At 32.4% G+C, this 22424-nt stretch overlaps 2 protein-coding genes and 1 pseudogene across 6 annotated transcripts; 1 reads left to right on the top strand and 2 right to left on the bottom strand.

Moving 5' to 3' along the window:
• Positions 1-227: 227 nt before the first annotated feature.
• Positions 228-1018, bottom strand: PGR5 (proton gradient regulation 5). Its single transcript, XM_022043859.2, has 2 exons — positions 619-1018; positions 228-503 (listed from the first exon to the last, which is right to left on the bottom strand). The coding sequence occupies exons 1-2, from the start codon at positions 892-894 to the stop codon at positions 399-401; spliced, it is 381 nt and encodes a 126-aa protein (XP_021899551.1). The 5' UTR covers positions 895-1018; the 3' UTR covers positions 228-398.
• A 1292-nt stretch (positions 1019-2310) lies between these two features.
• On the top strand, positions 2311-21598 carry LOC110815854 (uncharacterized; annotated as a pseudogene). Its single transcript, XR_015817637.1, has 4 exons — positions 2311-3328; positions 15684-15789; positions 17083-17151; positions 20641-21598. The product of XR_015817637.1 is annotated as an uncharacterized LOC110815854 (transcript).
• ARPC2B (actin-related protein C2B) lies at positions 10311-21231 on the bottom strand. Of its 4 annotated transcripts, none has more exons than XM_022043816.2 (10): positions 21096-21231; positions 19739-19805; positions 19176-19383; positions 15240-15406; positions 14244-14321; positions 14004-14136; positions 13604-13695; positions 13421-13477; positions 13173-13224; positions 10311-12479 (listed from the first exon to the last, which is right to left on the bottom strand). In XM_022043816.2, the coding sequence occupies exons 1-10, from the start codon at positions 21152-21154 to the stop codon at positions 12280-12282; spliced, it is 1113 nt and encodes a 370-aa protein (XP_021899508.2). In that variant the 5' UTR covers positions 21155-21231; the 3' UTR covers positions 10311-12279. The 4 variants fall into 4 exon arrangements, with proteins under 4 accessions (XP_021899508.2, XP_021899509.2, XP_021899510.2 ...); XM_022043817.2 differs by having other exon boundaries at positions 10311-12470; XM_022043818.2 differs by lacking the exon at positions 13421-13477.
• Positions 21599-22424: the final 826 nt, after the last annotated feature.

The raw sequence follows: 22424 nt of genomic DNA, 5'->3' as shown, positions 1-22424 counted from the left end.
TTAGAAGAATAGAGAAACTTCAAATAGAAAAATAAACAAATTATTGGGAGTATAAAATTAAATTATCTATTCTCTGCCTCTTATTTCTCCTCTGGTTTTGATAATGGCGTCGTATGTGTAACTGCCATCCCTTTAAGGCTAAGAAAAAAATGAAACATCTCCAAACATTTTTTCATAAATCCTACAGACTACACAGAAATTATCCAGAAAAAAAGAGAACGATTCCGTAAGCTCAACTTGTTGGTGAAATATATGAACATATTATCTTTCTAATGTTTACTTGAATGATATGAAGAAGAAATGTTACAGGTAGGAGTGAAGATGAACAAAAAAGCTAGTGAGTATTGCAGAGAAGACATTAATGTAGGGAGATGAAGGAACCTATAAGTAATCTCAACTCAAGCAAGGAAGCCAAGCTTTTCTCCATTCTTCTTAGCCAACCGAATTAGTCCTTGCCTCTGCTTTGCGTCTGCCCCTATTGACTTGCAGAACTCGGTAATCACCTTCGAACCATCGATACCACCAATTCAAATTCCAATTCGAAGTTAATAATTTAAATAGAACAGATTTCAAAGGAGTAAAATTAATTACTCAGTTGTTTATTGCGACTGGTTGTACCTGAGAGTGTAAGGCAATTGCTTTGCCTCTGAGCTGATTGAACCTCTTCTTGCCGATTAAATTCCTCGCAACAACAACAATAGGAGCGAAAACGCCTCTACCTTCATTGATATTCTTCATCATCGGCCGTGATCTTACTGGTTTTGCAACCCTAACACTCGGCACTGCTTTTACCAAAACTCCATGCTCCTCGCCGATAATACCACTGCCCCATCCCCCGTAAAATGAAGTGCCTAAACCTCCCTTAAACCCGCTTGCACAAATTGAAGTAGCCATTGAGCTAATTCTGTAGCTTCCGGACTCAAACTGAGGTTGTTTTCTGAGTCAATCTGCTTCTCTGGGATTGTGAAGAAGAAGAAAAGAAGAGGAAGAAGAAGATGTTCTGGTGTAAATTGGAGAGCCTTTGGTTTTTCTACTGGAGACAAGAGGTGGAGGCACATCAACCACACACTACTGGTGGCTTGAATTTTCTTTTTAAGGACACGTATGTTCGTCTACAAAATCTTCATCTGGAATATTACTGGCTCTTTGCTCTTCATGGGCCCCACCTCACTCAAAAATCTCCCTCTCAACAATTTTTCCCATTTCCTTAAAAACAAATAAAAAAAAAAAACCAAAATTTTCCAAAAAATAAATTTAATTTCATCTTTTCCGTCTAATATAAATAATTTTAGTAAATCGCACCCACAAAATTAATCACGAACCAAGTCATAAGTCTTAATTAAAATTTAATTTTTAATTATATATTTAATTTTTTAATATCAATTAAGAGCGAAATCAAGAACAAGATCATATCGTTTTAAATTTAATAATATTCGTTCCATGTATTTTCAACTAAAAATTCATCAAAATTCTTTTTTGTCGGCTCTAGAATGAGCGGAATTTTTTAATTTATTAACTAAAAATTTAATAAAAAATAAAAATAAAAGTAAACTTACAATTTTATTTTTAAAATTTTTAATCTAAAGAAAATAGTGTGTGAACTAAAAAAAAGATGAAATAATATTTAATTTTGTTTAATATGGACCGAATAATTTAATTTAATATAATTTTTTTAATTCATATGAAAATTAAATATGAATATAAATAAAAATTATTTATTAAATTATTATAATCTATTCTTAAATATAGTAAGTAAAAATTTATAATTAATAAGATAATACGAATATAGTATAGAATTATAAATATAAAATAGGTATGAGATAGATGTAGAGTTATAAACCATACATTTTATTATATATTTTTGATAGCACATATAAAATTAAAAAATATATAAATCGGTATGAGATCAGTACTAATAAAGTTATAAATTCGAATTATGTATTTATTAGTATCCAAAATAAAATAAATATGAAATAAGTATAGAGTATAAAATTATATATTTCATTGCTATGTTTTTTATTTTATTTTTACATAAATAAAACAATATAGTAGATTATATATTGTTTGGATTAACTTTTATATATAATAGATAATAAATTATATATTATTCGGCTTTTTAGTTAAATTTTAATTAATTATTTAAATATCTTATAGTTTTATTAAACTAAAAAAAATAAAATATGTTGGGTAGAAAACTGAGGAATAAATAATTTCCTACGGCCTAGATATAAATTTATTTTTTATTATCGAACCGAACCGAACCGATGTTAGCTTCGAAGTCACCATTCAAAACTAGGTGCCGTTCATAAATAAAATAATGAGAATGTGTATCAGTCTCTCCCAACTTGAAATGGTCAAAACACAACCACCTCTTGCGAAACGAAAACGAAAACGAAGAAATCAATATCGCAGAAAGCAGATGAACGCTTGGAATTGACGCAGATAAAGAAAAACATGTAATGGCATCACTCGCAACCCATTTTGCTGCATTCCTCTTCCTCTTCCCCATAGGGGTACGCCGGCTTCTTTGTTCCTCCTCTCTCTATCTCAAAAATCCCACTCTCTATCGATCAAAACCTTGGTATTTCTCCGATTCCAAGATGAAGAACCTCGACTTGTACCTCCTGTTTATAGCGCTACCCATCGCCTCATTCTCTGAGTTGTTCTTCTTCTGGTCGTTCTCGGGTCACCCGACTTACCAATTTTCCTTCTTCCAGCAATCAGCGACTGTTTTCCTCTTCTGGATATTGCTTATTTTGATTATTATCGGGGAAAAAACTGATCCTTTTCTATTCAATGAGAGTTTCATTTTCATTTTCGCCGGAGTTGCTTTTCTTATTGACTATTATGTGATGGGCAGTGGAATCACGGGTCTTGGTGGTGTTGTTTACGATCTATTAGGTGAAGTGACTATTTTGTGCGCTTGCTCTTGCTTGATTTTGTCTGTCAAGCAAACCCTGTTTCTGGTGGATTTTCTTTTTTCATGTGGGTTAATTTTCAAGGGGACCTGGTTTCTGCAAGCGGGATTGAATTTGTTCACTGACACATTTGCGATGAGGGGTTGTCATAAGATGGTGGCATCGCCTGGTACTGGAAATGTTGATGTGCTGTGTGATCTTGATGGTGATGGTTTGAGAGGGGTGGTGCTGGTGAATCTGTTGTTTGTTTGTCATGCTATTGTTGTCTTGATTGCGAGTTTCGTTTCGTTCGGGCTGTTGTCAAGTTATAGAAATTTGAGATGTGGCGAGGCAAGCGGTCCTTTGCTAGCACAGCTGGAATGAGAAGGCACATAATTCGGGCTACACCTGAATCTGAGAAGCAATGAAATGTACGGTTTTATCTTTTGACATGTATTTTTATGTAAAATTTTGGTTATAGAGATTTTCTTTTGAGATTGCATTTGTCTTTGACATGCATGCATGAGTCCCTCTTACATGGGTTTATAATCGAAAGTTACCTCTTGTATTAACTTTTAATCCTTTCACATTTTTTGGTTCAAATTGTTGCCTTATTGCCGGCATTTTTTCAGTAACTTTAGGGAACTAAATTGCTCCTGCCTAAATGTATTGTTTTGGGAGTTATGGGATTGACAATGTTGCAAGATATTTTTCTAATCAGAAATGTTGTAAGAACCTGAGAACAAGAAATCCATACATTGTGCAATTTTTGGCCAATATATAGAATAGCTTCACAGGTGACTCGGGGTATTTTAAGGTTGCCCATGATTCCAATGATGATTCTTTTGTATTTGTGTTTTTGTTGAATCTATTGCAGTAATTACCCTTCTGCTCAAGAGTTATTTCGCGTTGCTGCATTTTTGTTTATATTTGTTTTATGTATGTATTGTATGTTGTTATCACCTCCTGCCTCCAGTGGTAAATAAACTGATAATTAGAGATGGTTTTGAAGCTCTTCTAGCTCATTGCTCTGGGAGAGGAGAACCATGCATCTGTTTTGACTACAAATTTGTCAAAAATTGCTGGCAATGACATAATTATGTCTCTTAGAACACACTGTATTGTAAAATACCATTGGCCCTTTTCTGGACTGGATAGGTCGATTCGACTTTTTGCAAAACAAAAAGAGAGTTGGTTGGTTGGACGGGCCACTCTTGATATCTTGCTCTAGAAAACATGTTTTTACATTGACAAGTATAGATAGAAGTATACCCCATACTTAAACTGAAGTTGTTCACCCCCTCAAATATTATGGTCTGTTTTGATTTGCCTGTCAAAATAATTTACTGAGTTTAGCAGGCTTGTTTTCATCTTCAGGTGTCACTGTTTTGCATGCCATATGGTTAAATATCAGTGCTAGGATAATCCTTTATATAATCTTCATTTTTTTTATTCACTGTAAGAATAATTTCAGAAAATTCATTAGGAATTCTTCTCATAATCTTTTTTTCTAAGTTTTTTTTTTTAAGTTTTGCAACGGTATGAGAATATGCATGATTTTATTGTGGGTGATCACATATTTTCTCATAAATAAAATTTATTTTAAAAATTAAAAAAATGAATATTTAAAGTGAAGTATTATAGTAAATTTAAGAAAAGGAATATATTTATGTAGTTTTTGTATTTTCTCTTTTAAAAAAGTATAAAAATAAGATGGTAGTAGACGTAGGAGATTAAGACATATAATCAAGTTGGAACTGGAAGGTGGTCGCCATACTAGTAGATGGTTAAGAAATAATATTTGTGAGTATGTGTGAGATAGGGAGGGTGGGTATGGTTGCCATGTATGATTGATTTCAAATGTGAATGCAAGTTGGGAATAATATAGGAGAGAGTAGATATATACATGCATTACAGTGGAGCATTAACTTTTAATTACAAAGGATTGTAAGGATTGAATGATTTTATATGGGTGCAACCTTACAACAACTCATTAATTAAATTTTGTGAATCACATTACAATTAATCACAAGATTTTTCCATATCCCATATTAAAGACTTGACATTTGTAGAGATGATTTGGACGCTCCACTTACAGTTCCAAAATGGACCACATCTAATCTCACATGGTATATTCTATTATGTTACAATGTTCCACTCTCTATTTCTTTATTAATAACTGTTCAACCCTTATCTCATTTTATATATACTCCTTCGTGCTCCTTGGCTAGATACGACAAAATACCATGACTAGAAAGAAAGTTAAGCTTGCCTATATCACTAACAATTCTGCTAGAAAAATCACTTTCAAGAAAAAGAAGAAGGGGTTGATGAAGAGAGTGAGTGAACTCAGCACTCTCTGTGATGTCAAAGCCTATACAGTCATTTAGAACCCTTATGACTCGCAATTATAGGTTTGGCCTTCCCTTCTTGGAGTCTAATGCGTGCTTGCCGACTTTAAGGAAATGCCTGAGACAGAGTAGAGCAAGAAGATGGTGAATCAAGAGAGCTTCCTGCGCCCGAGGATCACCAAGGCAACCGACCAAATAAAGAAGCAGTGCAAGGACAATCGAGAGAAGGAGATCACACATGTCATGTTCCAAAGCCTTATCGGGAAGCCCCTCCACCAACTCAACCTCATTGATCTCAATGATCTGGATTGGTTCATTGAACAACGCCTTAGGGAAATCCAGAAGAGGATGGAAACACTTAGCCAATCGCCTCAACCTCAAGAAGCAATGGATGGAGAAGTGATGAAGTGTCCTGGGAAGATGTATGCTCAAATTCCACCGCAAAAGTTGCAGTTGTTGCAGGTGTGGTTCGTTGAGGGGATGAACCTGCAAGCATAGCAGCAGCGTCATTTAGGGTTTGGTAATAGAGACTAGGCGAAGATTATGATACCATTCGTGGATCAAAATAACCAGAATAATGGACTAATATGGTCCAGTGGATTTAATTATCCATAGGAATGGAATGCTAAGATGTTTAATTTTGAATTGTTTGGATTGTTGTTGTGATGTACTTAAGTAACTAATAATAATCCATCACAGACATATACCTTCAGATTCTTAATATTTGTAGTCGTCATCGTCCTCGCAGTAGTAGTCATTGTAATCTTTGCGTCGCATGCATGAATATAATGGCATTGCTTTCCCTTATGATTTTCTTCAAATTAATCTTCTCTTCAATATCTTATCTCATGTACTAGTACTACTCTTCCTTCTTATAATTTCTCTCTCACCCCGACTTGATCTAGTTCAATTGCTATTTGCTAAGATACTGCATGCCCAATGTAAGTTAAGCTATTAGAATGTTTCTTTTTTTTTTTTTTTTACACAATGGAGCGAGGACAAAAGTATTGTTGATGTAGTATATATAGAACTCAGTCTACTTAGGAAGAAGATTAAGCTAGATAATTGTTCAAATTTTTTCAGATTTGAAATGAGATTTTTAATAAAATTTAATTGATATAGATACACTTTTCAGATCTTGAAATTAAGATTTAGGATAATATCATTAAGAAATAATATTTTCTTCAAAAAAAATTCCAATTTAATCAAAACATCTAAAGTAATTAATATTTTGATTAATATTAATATCATACATTCATCTGGAAAAATATGCTTAATTAAATTATAAATATGTTGTTTAGTTATTTGGTTGAATTTATTTTGGCTTTTAACGAATTAAAAGATATATAGATTACTTTATCTTTTTTTCTATATATTAAAAAATAAAAAAATTACTCCCACATATATACTGCCAATTAAGAGTGTTGATGAGAACTATATGTGTGTACTGGCAACTGGCTCTTTTGAATAGTTTGGATAGTATCTTGTATATTTTCCTAAATGTGTGATATTATTGTTATAGAGTAGCAAAGCTGTACAGGTAGCAAGTAGAATAAACATTTCTTTATGTACATATATACACACACACATATAATTTTAAATTGATTTTATTTATATATATTGCAGTATGCAATCTATAACATATCATATTTTAAATTGATTTTATATATTCCATACCCCTGCATGGTGAAATGACATTGAGATGTCACTCTTTCTTGTTTCATTGTAGAAATGAAACAAAGGAGAATTTGTATATCTTGTATCAACTGTCTTTTAAAGAATTATACATTTGGTGACCAATATCCTTGGTTTACATTATCTTGTGGATAGCTTTGTAAATAGAGAGTATGAAAGAAAGAAGAGAGACTTGTAAAGTTCTGTATCTTGTGTTGGTTGAGTTGCAATAAAAGTTTTTAACACATTCTGGGAAGCAAACTGATTTGTTTGTTTGTTTGATAATCTAGTAAATTTATTAGTTTGCTTGATACTATACTCGATAAAGTCTAAATCATATGCAGGATGTAAGCTCATCTTTATTTTGTATGACACTTGCTGTTTTTTTTTTTGTTATTTTGCTTATCTAAGGAATCTAGTGCACTTTTTTTTTTTTTTTCTGTTTTGCTTCAGCCCTATTAGAAAGGGGCACACCCCAGAGCAAGTTGAGGTGTAATCAATGGGCATACTGGTTTCAAGGAAAAGAACATATTACACATATTTGGTGGGTTTCAATTCATGTATGTGATGTGTGTAGCCCATATATCAACTTCCACTTGGAAGCAGTTGCTGGTCTAATCTCATTTATACATTTCTTTTTCCCATAATAGTATGTGTTTTCAAACTATAAGCTGAATGAGCTTCATGTAATTCTTCATATAACAATATGCCTTTCAAACTATAAGTTCAATGAGTTTCAGGTAATTTGTCATCGATTGAAGACTTGCAACTGTTAGCTCATTCTACTTTGCTGATGAGTTATTTCCAGGATCGTGATGAATCCTTTAGGACAAGGGTTGAATTATTTCTAAGGTCTTGACATTTCATTGCTTTCTTTTCTTCATTATCTTTCTTCAATGTGTTTGTGCTTCAGCACACACCCACACTCATCCAAGTGAAGTAATGGTGTTCACTTCATAAGCTCTCATTGGCATGTAAGATTGTGACTTTTATAACATCTAGAGATGGTCATCAGCAGCTATATACATTGTTTGCCTTCAATACATGGCAAAGAGATAATTAAACTTTCTGAGTTTTGCCTAGTTAATTAAAATCATACTAGCAATATATGAGAACAAAAACTAAAAGATATCTTGACTTCTCTTCATGATCTTGAGGTTCTTCCTCTTTGGAAAATATGGTTCATGCTTTCTGTTTCCATTTCCAAACAAACCATGCTATTATTTTTTGAAAATAGAAACCTATTTTTAGGAGATGAAAATGTAAACAAAATACAGTCATTGTCCCTATTTTTATTAAGAAATAACATTTTTCTTAATTTAACCACTAAACAAAGAGGTCTAGAAAATGAAAATTTAATTCATGGTTTCTGTTCTCGTTTCCAAATGATTCATGCAATTATTTTTGATAGAAACTTACTTCTAGAAGATGAAAATGAAAAAAAAAGTCATTTTCACTAGAATTATTAAAAAAAAAACAGTTTTCTAAATGTAACCACTAAGCAAAGAGAATTTAAAAACAGTGATTAGAAACGTAAACTACAAAATGTTTCGCTCTAGCTGGTCTTTTGAGCTGTCTTGTATTTATGAAATTGTCAATGTTCTGTTTGTTGTTGATGTTAATACTCAACTGTTTTCGTCATCAGATTTGTTTCTTCCCTTCTTTCCACCCATGAAAATCAGTTTTACTTTTCCAAGCTACTTAACTTGGTCCATCTACGTAAAGAGATGGCAGGGTAAGAACCGGCACCTGAGATTGATCAGATAAGCTCCCAGAATTATTTATAGGGAACTAAATACACTTACATGATAATCCTTATGTTGGATATCATTTCCCTATTATTAGCACCAGAGTACAAGTTAAAGCATGTGGAACTGAGAGAATGGGGCTAGGCTGTCTCCTACAATCAACCTTTTTTTTACATTACTTACCACAAACTATATTTTCCAGAGAATAAGTTGGATATCAACAATAAGAAATCATTTTCCTCTTATTGTTGCTGGGATATAGTTCAAAGAAATAGAACTTATAGAACAGAACATGTCAGGCTAAGCTTCTATAATCAATCCTTTTTTCTCTCCATTGCTTATCGCAAAATGTTATTGGAAGAGTAGAAGTTGGATATCAACACTAACATGTTCAACCCTTATGTTCAATCCTTATCTAAGGTATTGTAGCAGAGCAAGGACAGGTTCCTAGGTAGACTCTTTAGTCACTGAATTGTTTATTACGAACTTTATTGCTAGAGTACAATTTCAAGGAAGTAGAACTGAGAGAGTAGGGCAGGTAATCAAATATTAAAGTGCATCTAGATGTCAACCTTGGTAAGAAGTTGTGGTAAAAAGTCCTTGACTTGAAATGGAACTGGAAGAGCTTCTCGTGGTGATTTAGATCTTGCTGAATATATCAACACTGCATTGGTGAAATTCTGGTTGGTTTTCTTGAATAGAATGGTTTTGCTGATGCCTTTAGTGGAGATCCTTCTCCGAGCGAATGGAAAACGGAAATTAAGTTGGGGAAAAATTGTTCAAGTGAGGACTTCCACTCACAACACCTGCTGATTTCCTTATAATGTCATAAACCAGTTACTATTTACCGTATATTATATTAGCTTCAGTCCTTGTAGGTTGTAGCTATCTATTGATTGATCACCCTTAGACTAGGAATGGGAACTCAAAAATTCAAAGGACCGCTGGTGAGGTGAAGAATGTTTTGCCTCTCAAGTGCTCCAAGCAAGAAAGCATGGTCTACATCATTGTACCATCAGATCAGAAGCAGGCCATCCCTAACGCAAATGAAACCTCAAACATCAATACATTTCTTGTTTATGCTTTTCTTACAGAGCATTTAGAAGCATGGAAAAGATGAGGTGGCTTTCATTCTGATATCACCAACAATTTTCTGGCAACAAATTTCCTGGTTAGTTGATTCTATGTGATTCTGCTTAAGTGCTTTCCGGCCAATCTTTTTCCCCGGTAAGATGCTAGCAAATTTAAGTTTATAATGTTTGATCATGTTTTAGCTCTACGCATGAACTTATGTTTATTTGGGCAACTGTGACCTAAATGCCAATTGAACAAACTAGATATTTGCATAATGTTTTGAAAGAAAAATATTTTCTAAATTATCTTCCAAAGAGAAGGAGCCAGTTTGATAGATCAAAAAAGAGCTGTTAAGGTTTCTAATTCTATGGGGCAACATTAAATCATAATTGTTGATTAAAATCAATTGCCGATTAAAACCTTGATTAAACATGAGTGAAAAGCTTAAATAGTCCATTATTGCGGTAGTATAAATAGGACTATGTAAACAATAATGCTGTTGTACCTGCATACTGCTGCTTCAATGCTATTGATCGACAAAAAGCGAAATAACTAATCAACAATGCTTGATCATTTTTCCAGAAGGAGAAAGTTAATTCATTAGAAGGTACAAAAGGTGCTTTCCCTATACACAATTTAGAAAGAGTCAAAAGACAAGATCTATGAGGGCGAGAACAGTGTTCTCATCATTGACAAAATGGCCCTTGAACAAAGACAAAGGATGCTAAACCAATAACCTCTGAGACATCCGTGCCAGTGAAAGAATAATAAAAAACTCTTCAATCTCTCTCCTTCGAAGTGACTTGAAGGGGACCAAACGAATAAGAGCAAAGAACTTTTCTCTTGGACTTGGAAATAGGGAAACCACTCTGAGCCTATGATTTGGATGAGAATTGAGGAAGTTATGAGTTTGTGAAAACTTAGAGCTGCAGAAAATCGCAAACAATGCATTAGTAGGTTCTCCGCTTGTTCTATGATTTTTGTGACTAATTTTCAGCCTCTAAACTAATTTATTCACGATTTGTACATCATAAACTCTCTGCATATCCTAAGATTGTATGATTTGGAAAAGAATTGAGGGAGTTATGAATTTTTTAATATTTAAGGTTGCTGGAGAAAACCTGAATCTCAACAACAATTTTAGGATTTTGAATCTCCATTTCACAGTAATCTTTTTGATTGATTCTTTCTTTTAACTTATAGTGCTACATGTTTAGTTTATGTGTATATAAGAATCATTGCCTAATTTAGTTTGTACTGCGAGATGAATTTTTTTGAAATACAAAGTATAATATGTTCGTTAATCCACAAAGCACTGAAGAGGTACCACCTGTGTATAAAAGTATTTACGAATCAGTGAATATATCAATAAAAATCCCTAAAATCCTCAATAGAAAGAATATGATGCATCATAACTGAAAAAACCAAATACTAGAGCCATCTGTTCCTAATTCTACCAAACTCTTCTTCCATCTCTCAAAAGCCCTCTTGTTTCTCTTCTTCCTTACCACTTAAAAAATAGTAAGGGTAATAAGTCCCACAAGTTTCCTCTCCTTACTAATTTCCTTCCAAACCCAATCTCGTTTCTAACCGAATCGGCTATTGCCCATGTAATCTGCAATGATCCATATACCGTTGTCCGTAGCTTGTACATTACCAGCCACTAAAGTAGGATATGATCGCAAGATTTAGTTTGTCTTGCAAAAATAGCAGTCATTCACCATAGTCTTTCCTCTTCTCATCAATTTGTCAATAACTAAGACATGCCCGAGCCCCACCTACTGCGAGATGAATTTTTAAAGTTGATTGCACGTTATACAATAATAATGATCTAAACCTTAAATTCTAATGAATGATTTTAACATACTAAAATTGATACTATTGTGGTTAAAAATTTGTGGAGATATAAATTTTATCAATTACATATTAAAGTTTATAGGGTTCTATGAAAAGAGTTGTGAATTTTCAAAAATAATAAGTTCGTACTAAATCCTAAGAAATTTCATAGATTGTAAATTAAAATTTGACAAACAGCCTACTAGATACCCATTGGATTGTAAGGGTCATGCATTAGGCTTCTCATCATAATGCATACACATTATTGGAGTTTTTGGATATTTATTTGATATTTTGAATATACAAATTCTTAACATTTTAAGATCTGACGTTACAGATGAATAGTGACAGCTTCTCTACAAACATGACATGAGTACTGCATCGTTTTTTTCTTTTTCTCTAAAACTTACTTTGGAAAGAAAAAAAATTACTTTTCCTTTCTTTAGTGCTAGAAACCCTTTCTTTTTCTTTCTTAGTACTAAAAATATATATATATTTTCTTTTACTTTATTATGTAACATCTTGCAATGATGATTTTTCTACACAAATTTCCAGACAACCAAATGTTATATTAGAGCTCATTGATGTTTGGAGAAGCAAGCACATAAAGTTCTTTAGTTAGGACAATATTTGGAGCTCATTGGATTTGCTTTATTATAGTTTTAATCACGTGGCAGAACATGTAAGATGGAAGTCAGTTTAATCCAATTTGGTATATCCCATTGGAGAAGAAAATTTTGGGATTCTTAACCATTTTTGACGAAGACGGCCGAACCCATGGATTTTAATCCGGAAACGGATTCTCTTGATCTTCCTTGTGAAGTCACCACATCTTCCTCTCAGAATTTTAGATTTTGAAATGATCCCCAATTTCTTAACAAACCTGCATCCTGCATTTCCTTGAATACAAAAGGTAAGAAAACTGAGATGCAAAATCTAGAATTATCTGTCGCTTTTTATTCAGTAATCTTTTTGTAATTAAAGAATAAGGAAGATAACCTTTCATAATTACAGCTCTGTTTGGGCAATGTTCCATCACATGGGATGACTTTACCAAGTTTGCATTCAATATTATTAACGACCTAAGTGTGTGTCTCCTTCACACTTGGTTTAGTTAAGCTTTAGTTCTCAAGATATGGGATGATTAGTGAACTTACAAGTTCAGTTTCCAAGTTTGCATTCAATACCTTTAGACTTTAAAATAATCAGCTTTTAGGATAACTGGTCATTTAAATTTATCATGCCCCAAATTTTATTAAAATTAAATTTTAGCACAAGATATTTGGGGGCCAATGTTATGTTAGTACTTCTAACCTATTAGGTTTATGCACAAAGGACCGTGTTATAAAATAAATAATAAAGTTAGACTGTTTTCAATCAGTTTAAGTTTGTAAAGTAATTAGTTGTCCAACTCAGATATTTACCAATCTCTAAGGACCCAAGTAGATGTACCCTCCAAATTGAGTTTTTAGCAAAGCTTAGTTCTCTGGTTTGCATTTGATATCTCTAGTGGCCTAACTGGTAATTCCAGTTAAGATAATACCATTTCTCAACTCCTTTGTCTCTTTAGGCATATGTCACAGAAAGCATACCTTGAACCTTCTCAATTTCTCCGCCTTCTACTGAGTTTATATCCTCTAGGACCTGCATGTTTGGAAAGATGATTATGTTTCTCTCACATTTTGTTTTGAGTCCCAAAATTGCTCCAACATGACTATGGATGAAAACAGGAATGATATTTTAGTGCATCAGAAGGAATACAAATTTACACGATACAACAAAATTGTTTGACTGCTGACATGATGATGCTGTTTGTGTTTTTAAAATAGAAGTTCAGTACCTGAACCAAAATTTCCAAACGGCTTCTTAATCGTCTTTGTATGAAACCTTTGGTGCACTATTTAATCAATCTTGTTAGCCATGACAGAGATCCAGTTCTTACACTTGCAAAAGCAAAGAGGAAGCAAAATTCCTAGTACAAAAGGAAAAAGGGACTAACAAACAGATACCACAAAAATATTACCTTCACATGGTATTTCACATGAGCATAGAAATTCAGTAGAATCCACACAGTCTTGTCTAGCTTTTCACCCTCAACATGACATGAAGATATTTCTGTCAGTATGTCATGCAAATAAATTTTAGCCTGCGCCTAACAGATCTCAAGGGAAAACCGACCAGACTTGGAAATTTTGGTTTAATATTTTTGAAATGATCTTATACACTGTCCTACAATTCTGCACAGACCAAAATTAACTTTTTTTTCGGTGAAAGAATGTGAACAATCTAAATATTGAAGGGACAGACACAGCTGGAGCATCTATGTTCTGTTTGTTCAAAGTTGTACTAAAATTTAAGTACTAATGATAAAATAATGATTCTATCCATGACTTTCTGTGTTTAAACTGGAACCACGAACATACCAAAAGAGACAAACCCTCCGTTGGTGCTTAAATCTTTAAATGGTTCTCCTCTCAGTTCTGGAGGAGGAATGGGTGACCAGTTGCATGGAGGTACTTTAGCAAATTCTTCAGAACTACCCACATCCATAAGTTCCTGTCCAGTAAAGGAAACACATTAACATTTGCTTTGATAGTAAGAAGAGCTTGACTTTAGTTAGTCCTGGAATGGACAGGCCTAAGTGGAGGTCACCAGCCACAAACCTGAAAGAAGGCTGTTGCAATAATCACATCTGAGTGTTCCTTGAAACGCATTGGAAACACAGCAGTGATCATTTGAGGCTGCCAAACAGATGACTTCTTAATCATCATTATATTTATTAAATATAATTTTTAAAAATTTTCATTTTATTTCAACTGGGTATTTGCCCAATTTTAGGGTCATAGATAGTAAAGAATTATATAAAAAAAAAGGAGAAATAAAGATGATTTCTGTTAGGCTTAATGTAATTAGAAGAAGCAAGCAACACTTTAATGTTCTCAAGCACCTATACTGAAATTTTCGTTCAAGAGAAGGGATTGGTGGATTGTCCACGCTACTGGTTTTATTGATTGTATTTTTCTATCATGGTGATCACAATCTTGGATTGAGGATATACTATTTTTGTCAAATATCCATATTCAGAAAATTTAATGGTCTTGAACCTGATTTTTGAATGTGCCATCTGATGAAGCAAGATTTATATCTTGACAAATTTTAAAAGATATGTTGTAACTGCAGATAGTGAATGAGATTTCAGATTAAGAAGAATGATATTTTAGACTTATAAGATTTTGGAGTGACTTAAATTGAAATTTTAAAGTAACACTCTAGCTATGTGACTTGTAGAGCTTGGCCATATATTATCAGGTCAAGAGGGAGATAACCAGTGATGTATTCAACCCTTATTGTTCTCTGCTGCTAAGAAGTTGGAAAACTGCTTCAGTTGCAGAATGATCTCTAAGACGTGTAAATAGGTTGATATTTTAATCTTAAGAATGGTTTCTTTTTCTGTTTCACTATATTATGGTTTGTATTCCATTTCTTCAAAACTAAAAAATTAAAATCTGTCAAAGTAGGGAGTATGAATTCCACTTATATTCTATTCATATTTACTCTTGAAAAATAATGTGATCATATTCTTCACTGGAATTCCTGTGGAATTTTGTAAACATCACTCCTATTCATTGAATGTTACTGATCGTGATTATGAGACTTACCTGTCTGATAACATAGAAAGGTTCTCTAGGGTGGTAGACAAGTTTGATTGGTTTGCATATCCCCTGGGATGCATTCAGTGAATTGACAGTTTGCAACATTTCTTTCAGCTGTGAACTTAGTATTACTGCTTGCATGGTGGAAATTTCTGTAATTATCTTCAGTGAGTCTGGAATTAGAAAATAGACATCAATATGATTATAGATTGAATAAGTGCAGAAATCTATACTCTCACATGACATGGAAACTACTTTATCACCATCCATGCATCACTTTTTTTTGCAACCATTCCTCAATAATATGTTATATAATGATGGGATACCTTTTGCTAACTATATGCTACAAAACCTCAAAGTTATTCATCTTTTAACAAAAGTTATCTCATTGCTGAATTCATTTTTGCAATTTGCCTACATTCTTACATAGCAGTATCTCTATTATTGCAGAATAGGAAGATCCTAAAGTTGACATATTTCAAATCGAAGATACATGTATATATATTCATAAGATATTTAAATTATTCAGGAACCAGAATCTATAGGCTTATTAAAGGTACAAGTCGATTATTTCCTTTTTGTCACCATCCATGCTGCACTTCTTCTTTTTTCATTTGTTCCTCAGTAACATGATATGTCAGGATGGGATATCTTTTGCTAATTACCTGCTCCAAAACCTCAAAGCTTATTCATGTTTTAACAAAAGTTATCTCATTGCTTATTTCATTATTGAGACTTCTCTACATTCTTATATAACATTCTCTCTATTGATGAAGAACAAAAAGATCTAAAATGGACATGTCTCAAAAATTAGATATATTTATATAATTATTATAATTTTATGTACCATCAAGATATTTAGCTTTTTTAGGAACCAGTATCTATTGGCTTATCTAATGTACAAATTTATCATTTCCTATTTAGTTGTGATCTTATTTAGTTATTAACTATTCTAGCTTATTTCAATTAATTAGTTTATTTTCCTACTTTGTAAAATTCCTAAATAGAATTAAGAATTCCTATTTTGATTGTATGGTACCTGTGAATAAGGTACCCTGTCTTAGTTATTTGTCAAACTATTGATGATTATTATATAGATATTGAGTAATTAATATGATAATTGAGATTCTAATCTTAATTCTACATAAAGTTTGTCTAACTATTGTGTTCAAGTTCTCTTTATCCTACATCAATTGCTGTCTGAGCTTAAACTAGATTCATCATGTTACCCTAATTCTCTCATTCTAACTTCACAAAACACAAATCTATTTTTGAAAAAAATCTTAACACCCTAAATCAAGTGTCAATGGTAACTTCAAGAATAGGAGAGAGAAACATCACAACATCAGTGCAACACTATCCCCGGCCACTGCTAGGAGGTGATCGATACTGCCCCTTCCATTGATTTCTGAGAATGTCAATTGGCTGACCCACAAAATCTTAGCATCTGTTGCTGGAACCCTCCTCACTCCCAGAAGCTCATTGGGTCACTACTACAAAAACTAAATCTCCTTTCTGGCTGCAAGAAGTCACACCAACACTAAATCCAAAAACCAATGCCTCCAAATGAATCCTCCTATGTAATTGTTGTTGAGAGCTCACTAGAAGCCGGCGCATGACGCCCAAGCACCAATCAATGTATGTGGGTTTCACAATTCTGAAGCCTTCTGTTGATGAGTTTATATCAATTCTGGTTCAGTCTGATTTGATTTGTTAGATTCAACCACTTACAAACTGGTTCTTGATATTTCAAATTGGTTCTTAAGATTTTTTCGCATGCTTTTTCAGTTTTTGATGTTAGTTTGGTCAATTTCCTATTATATATTCTCTCTTTTTTTTCTTTTTTCAGGTTTGCAATTTGGCAAAATGTGCTTGGAGTTAGAAAGAACTTTTCAACAAAATTAAAATGTGAGCAGAGGTAATCATGTTCTTTTAGTTGTATCAGGCATATGATTGAGTTATAAAGATTATCTACAAGGTGATTTATATGAAATCTTTTATCAATATCGATACATTGAGAAAATTAAAATTAGTAGAAGTTAAAGGTTGCAAGCTTTTACGACTTAATGAACTCTGTGAAGGTGTTCTTTGGGCTTGAGATTCTCTGCAAGGATATTGCATATATGAAAAATGTTATCGAATGGAATTCTATTATCTTTTAAGGCCGAAAACAATGGAAACAAGTACCCTACATGTAATAAAAGAGAAACCACAGGAACAACGTAACAGTTTTTATCCTTATAAAGGTGTTTGGAAGGAACCAAGTAAGAAGATTAACATATTTGAAATAAAGATCAGAAGACACCTATGTCAATGAAGTCTTAAATTTTTTATTGTATAAAAATCTAGCATATCTGAAATTATAGTAGAATATAATGAGCAAGTAGAGGATGGAAAGGTTAATGAATTCGTGAAGCAAAATTTTACGAAAGTGTTATTACATGGTGATAAGGAATTAACTAATAATATTGAAAATAAAAACACAACGAGATAATTGAGATAATAAAAGATATTGCGGAAAAGATGGTTATTCCTATTGATTAACTTGAGCTTTTAGTCATAGCTCTTCTGATCTAATAGCAAGCACCGACATTGCTTATATCGAAAACAAGGATATTTTAGTTGACTTAACCTCAATGAAGACAAAGGAAGCCCTACCTGAAGATATTACAATATTTTTTACAACCAATATTGACAGTTAAGGTTTGGTGATTTTTCTATTTATCGATTTTGCTTGCCTATTTTCTCATTTACTCCTGAATCCATGATTTGGAAGTATTTTTGTTTCTCACAATAATCTCAAGTTTCACACATTTCAATTTTTGGGAGGACAAATTCACATTGTGATATTCTTTTTATTTTCACATCTCAAAACTCGATGTCGAGTTTTCACCAAGTTAAAAGAACAAGAAGATCTTAAAATGAACATATTTAGAAAATAACATATGTTTATGTAATTATAATGTGTGTATATAACTAAAGTATTTATCTTACTTAGGAACTAATGTCTACAGGCTTACTGGTTTATGATTTCCTATTTAGTTAGTATCTTATTTAGTTATTATCTATTATAAGTTATTCCAATTAATTAACTTATTTTCTTATTTTTTAAACTTTCTATACAGACTTAGAAATTCTTATCTTGATTGTAGATTGATGTTTATAAATAAGATACCATATCTTAGTTATTGGGTAAACTATTCATGATTATTACACAGACATTGAATTACTAATTTAATCATTGAGATATGAAGTCTTGAGTCTTGATTTTTAATAAATTCTCTCTAAATATTGTGTTCAATCTCTCTTTGTCATACATAATCAGTATTCAATTATATATTTGATAGAATGCATACTTATTAATAAATTGTGATCCCATATTTTCAATTCATTATCCCTGCCTGGTAAAATAATGTTCCTTAATCAAAGCTATGAAAAAGAAAGGTAATTTTATTTTATTCAATTAGTTCTCTCGACCTAGTTATAGATCCTTCATTATTGTTTATTTTTAAATTTATAGATTAACATCAATAAGCAATGTAGACATTCAATGATTCTTTTGCTTAATATGTGAGGGTTGGGCAGGTGATTCCAATTCAATCACTTGGACCTTCTGTGTCTCTTATCTTTTAACTTTTTCTATCTTTGTTCCATCAGCATATCAGATTGGTTTTGTGCTCCACATTGCTACTGAGAGGATGCAGAGAGGAAAGTATAGATGGAAAATTAACAGAAAAAGAAAACTATTCAATACCATGTAGTTATATTGTTTAGATTTTTGTTTCTAATGTCTGTTGACACCTGACAGAGTAATGACCAATTTATTATAATAAAAGTTATCAGTCTGTCATCGAGGAAGAATTTTCAGTTCAAAATAAGAATAGTTTAATAAGATGTTATAAGCACCAAACCTGTTGTTATCACTGGGGGGGACAACCTAACCTTTGCCTGGAGGGATGTTAGCGAAGTTCAGCCTCATAGTAAGCTGGTATCCTTGCTTCGCAGGTTCGACAATTTCCACGATGTTATAGGGAACACTTTTTACCATTTCAATGGTATATGGCGAAAGCCCATAAGATAGCATAACACCTTGAGAGAGAAGTGGGGTTGATATTGACAAGTAAACAATATGTGGTTCAGATGCTGAAGACTGTTAAACAAGGGATTCAACACATTGTCAAATTAATTGTTGAAAGCTAGATGTGTCCAAGACAACAATAAAAATGTTAAAGGTTTACATAAGCAGACATGCAGCTTAAGTAATTTCCACTAACCTTGCCAAAAATCTTTACAAGTTCACCTCACATTTTTAGCTCGTTGCATAAGTTCTCTAATTAATTTATGATGTCTCAACTTTAGATAATGGCAGGTCTTATGATGTTTGACATGGGAACTAAGGGATGCATTATTACAGAAACTATCTAACTAAAGTAGTAGGTCGAATATTTACAATTACCAGTAAAGTATGTCAAACTTAAACTACCCATATAATCTTAAAGATTTACCTGAACGTGGTACTCCACAGACCCAAGCTCATACAAGTGATGATCGACCTCCATAGGTTTTCGGGCACTGTCATGGAAGGAAACATTATGTTATATGATCTCTTTTCTGAAAGCTGAAGGAAATTGATCAGTTGTACTATTTAGTTGTTGAGGAAACAGATGATAAGGAGAAGCTCGAGAAATTGCAGATAGTCATAACCATTCTTACTTTGCTTTTATTTTGAAATTGTTTCTGTTCTCTCTTTTAATCAATTAGAGCTGTATATATTCCTCGAAAAGTATTGTTGTGTATACATTAAATAAATTACTGTAAATTAAACATTATTTTTGGATTAGTTCTATGTTTAGTCTATGTCTAGTTTCTATTTTGTTTTTGGTTACTTAGTTGAAAAGATTGTTAATTTAATGTATAAATTTAATGTTGTGCTGCATTTAGAGGCACAACTTATGTCTTTGTTCTCTGTTTTTCTCTTCTTATTTGCATTGGTTGACTAGTTTTGTGTTTGGTGTATGTCTGGTTTGCCTTCATTTTAATTTTAGTTACTTAATTGAATTGATAACTAATCGATGTTTAGCTGAACTGTTAGTACTTTATTTTCCATATAAGAGATTGTGAGTTCAACTTAAACTGTGTATTTCCTGTATCTTTTCATTAGAAAATATATTAACGTAAATTTTTTGTCCCATGCTCAAATGAAACAAATAATTGAACCTGTCCAGTTGACATTTTGTCCTGTTCTCTTCTTTCTTGCTGAATTTGGTACAGACAGTAGGGAAATTTCTGGAAGCAGAATCAATAGTTTTTCTTGGTTACTTGGTGTTGGAAATTTGGCTTATTACGTAGCATATATACATATAATGAAATGAGTATTCATCCTTGTCCCACTCAACATTTATTGCAGGTTGTGGTGCTTGTCTGCCATCAAAACACATTATCTTGTCTGAGTCAGCTTTGTTGGGATAATGTTCTTCGCATCCTCAAACTATGACGGTTTCTTTAATAAATATCTTTGTCAAGACTACCAATCAACATTTGCTTCTGGGGTGGCAAACTGATTGTTTTGAACTCATGCCATAGTTTTCACTAATAGTTTTCAAATCATGTTGTTACTGTGCACAAAAGATATAAACTTAGATAGGACTAAACGGGACTCGTGCATTTCATTCTCATCTCTGCATAGCTCTATGTTCAAGATTACTTTTGGGATATCAAGCAACACAGGAACTGAATTGATTGTAAGCATATATAAGGAGGATCAATTGTGCACAAACATAAAATTTACTTCTTAAATTGTATGCATCTCCTTCTTTACTAACATGTACTGAAAAAAAAAATGTGGAGAAAAGATAAGTTTACCGGTATATCTTGAGCAGGATCTCCTTCAACGCTGGGGAGGCTCGATTAAGAGATGACATTATGAAGAAAATTGAAGAAGCTGCGAAAAGTCCCTGGTTCAATTCTGTAGCAAAGTGAAGTGAGATGTCTAGAGAATTTAAACCGTCAAGTACTTGCAAAGCTATGGAGTTTGGAGTAAAATGTAAGTCCTATATAGCAATCAATGTTTGGTGAAGTTAAAAGCAAGTACCCACCACTCTTCTTATCTTTTTCTCTACTTGTCTTTTTTCTTCACTTGTTTGTTAAGTATGCCCAAATGGATCCCCTGTCAATGTCTGTGTTGTTGGATTTTGGCTTTGCTTGTGTGAAAAATGAAGATGATTACTCAACATTGACATATACATGTGTCTGTGTCTGTGTCTGTGTCTGTATATATATAGAGGTGTGTAAAAAACAACCGAAAGGGACTTGATTTTTGAAATAATTCCTACCCGAAAGGAGAGAAACAGAAACTTTGTAGAATCTTATTTGGTTGTGTTAAGTTTCATAATCTTCTTCAGAAGAATTTCTTGTGCAAAGTTGATGGGTTTATTAGTTAATACAATTTATGGATAAATATGGAAATATCATGCTCGATTTTTGATGATATATATTTTTTTAAAAAAATTATAATAATCCACTAATCATTATATGAAAGGTTTCTAAGTGAATCTTAAAAATAATTAATGATACTAATTAGTTTCAATAATAAATAATTGAATCAGAAGAATTTAAAGAAGCTTAGAGGAATCTTCTAAGTCCAATTGAGCTTTTATTAAATGGCTTAGTTTTAATTGGGTAATGTCTTAAAAGTTTAATCAATGTTGGATTAAATTATTTTACACCTAATATCTAATAATCTAATGGGTTTAGTTTAGACAACTATATGTAATTCTAAATTTTTTAATTATCAGTCAATATAATTACGTTTGTGAAAAATATTAGTTAAGAAAGAATTTGTGGTATTTTGGAAAACATACCGTACATTTAGAATTCAAATTATTTCATTTATATCCTTCACAATTTAAAATATTCTATAGTTTCAGGCTTTATATTGCTAAATTATATACTACAAAATTTTATTTGAAAATTTTAGGACTGAAATATGTGTCCTACACCATGTTTGAATCGTGGTGAATGATAAAAATTTTAATGTATGGTACTTTACGGGTGTGAAAAAATTATATTTATTTCAATTTTCAATAGTAGTAAACAGTATATGATCGATAAATTTAAGATGAATTTTAAAACTACCAAATCGGTTGTATGTGACTGGTAAGTTTTTTTTTTTCTTATAATCTTATATAATAT

This window comes from Carica papaya, chromosome 3, assembly GCF_054855325.1.
Source record: "Carica papaya isolate Zhongbai chromosome 3, ASM5485532v1, whole genome shotgun sequence".
Classification (NCBI taxonomy): domain Eukaryota; kingdom Viridiplantae; phylum Streptophyta; class Magnoliopsida; order Brassicales; family Caricaceae; genus Carica; species Carica papaya.
Note: the sequence above shows the minus strand (reverse complement) of the source record. Positions and strands in the feature narration are given on the sequence as shown.

What these genes read in the sequence shown, in the direction of transcription:
- PGR5 (XM_022043859.2), bottom strand. Translation starts at nt 894, where the DNA reads ATGGCTACTTCAATTTGTGCAAGCGGGTTTAAGGGAGGTTTAGGCACT. An exon ending in CAATTGCCTTACACTCTCAG is followed by an intron (nt 504 to 618) that starts GTACAACCAGTC and finishes GATGGTTCGAAG; the next exon opens with GTGATTACCGAGTTCTGCAA.
- ARPC2B (XM_022043816.2), bottom strand. Translation starts at nt 21,154, where the DNA reads ATGTCATCTCTTAATCGAGCCTCCCCAGCGTTGAAGGAGATCCTGCTC. An exon ending in CTGTGGAGTACCACGTTCAG is followed by an intron (nt 19,384 to 19,738) that starts GTAAATCTTTAA and finishes CTTGTTTAACAG; the next exon opens with TCTTCAGCATCTGAACCACA. An exon ending in TAACATCCCTCCAGGCAAAG is followed by an intron (nt 15,407 to 19,175) that starts GTTAGGTTGTCC and finishes TTCTAATTCCAG; the next exon opens with ACTCACTGAAGATAATTACA.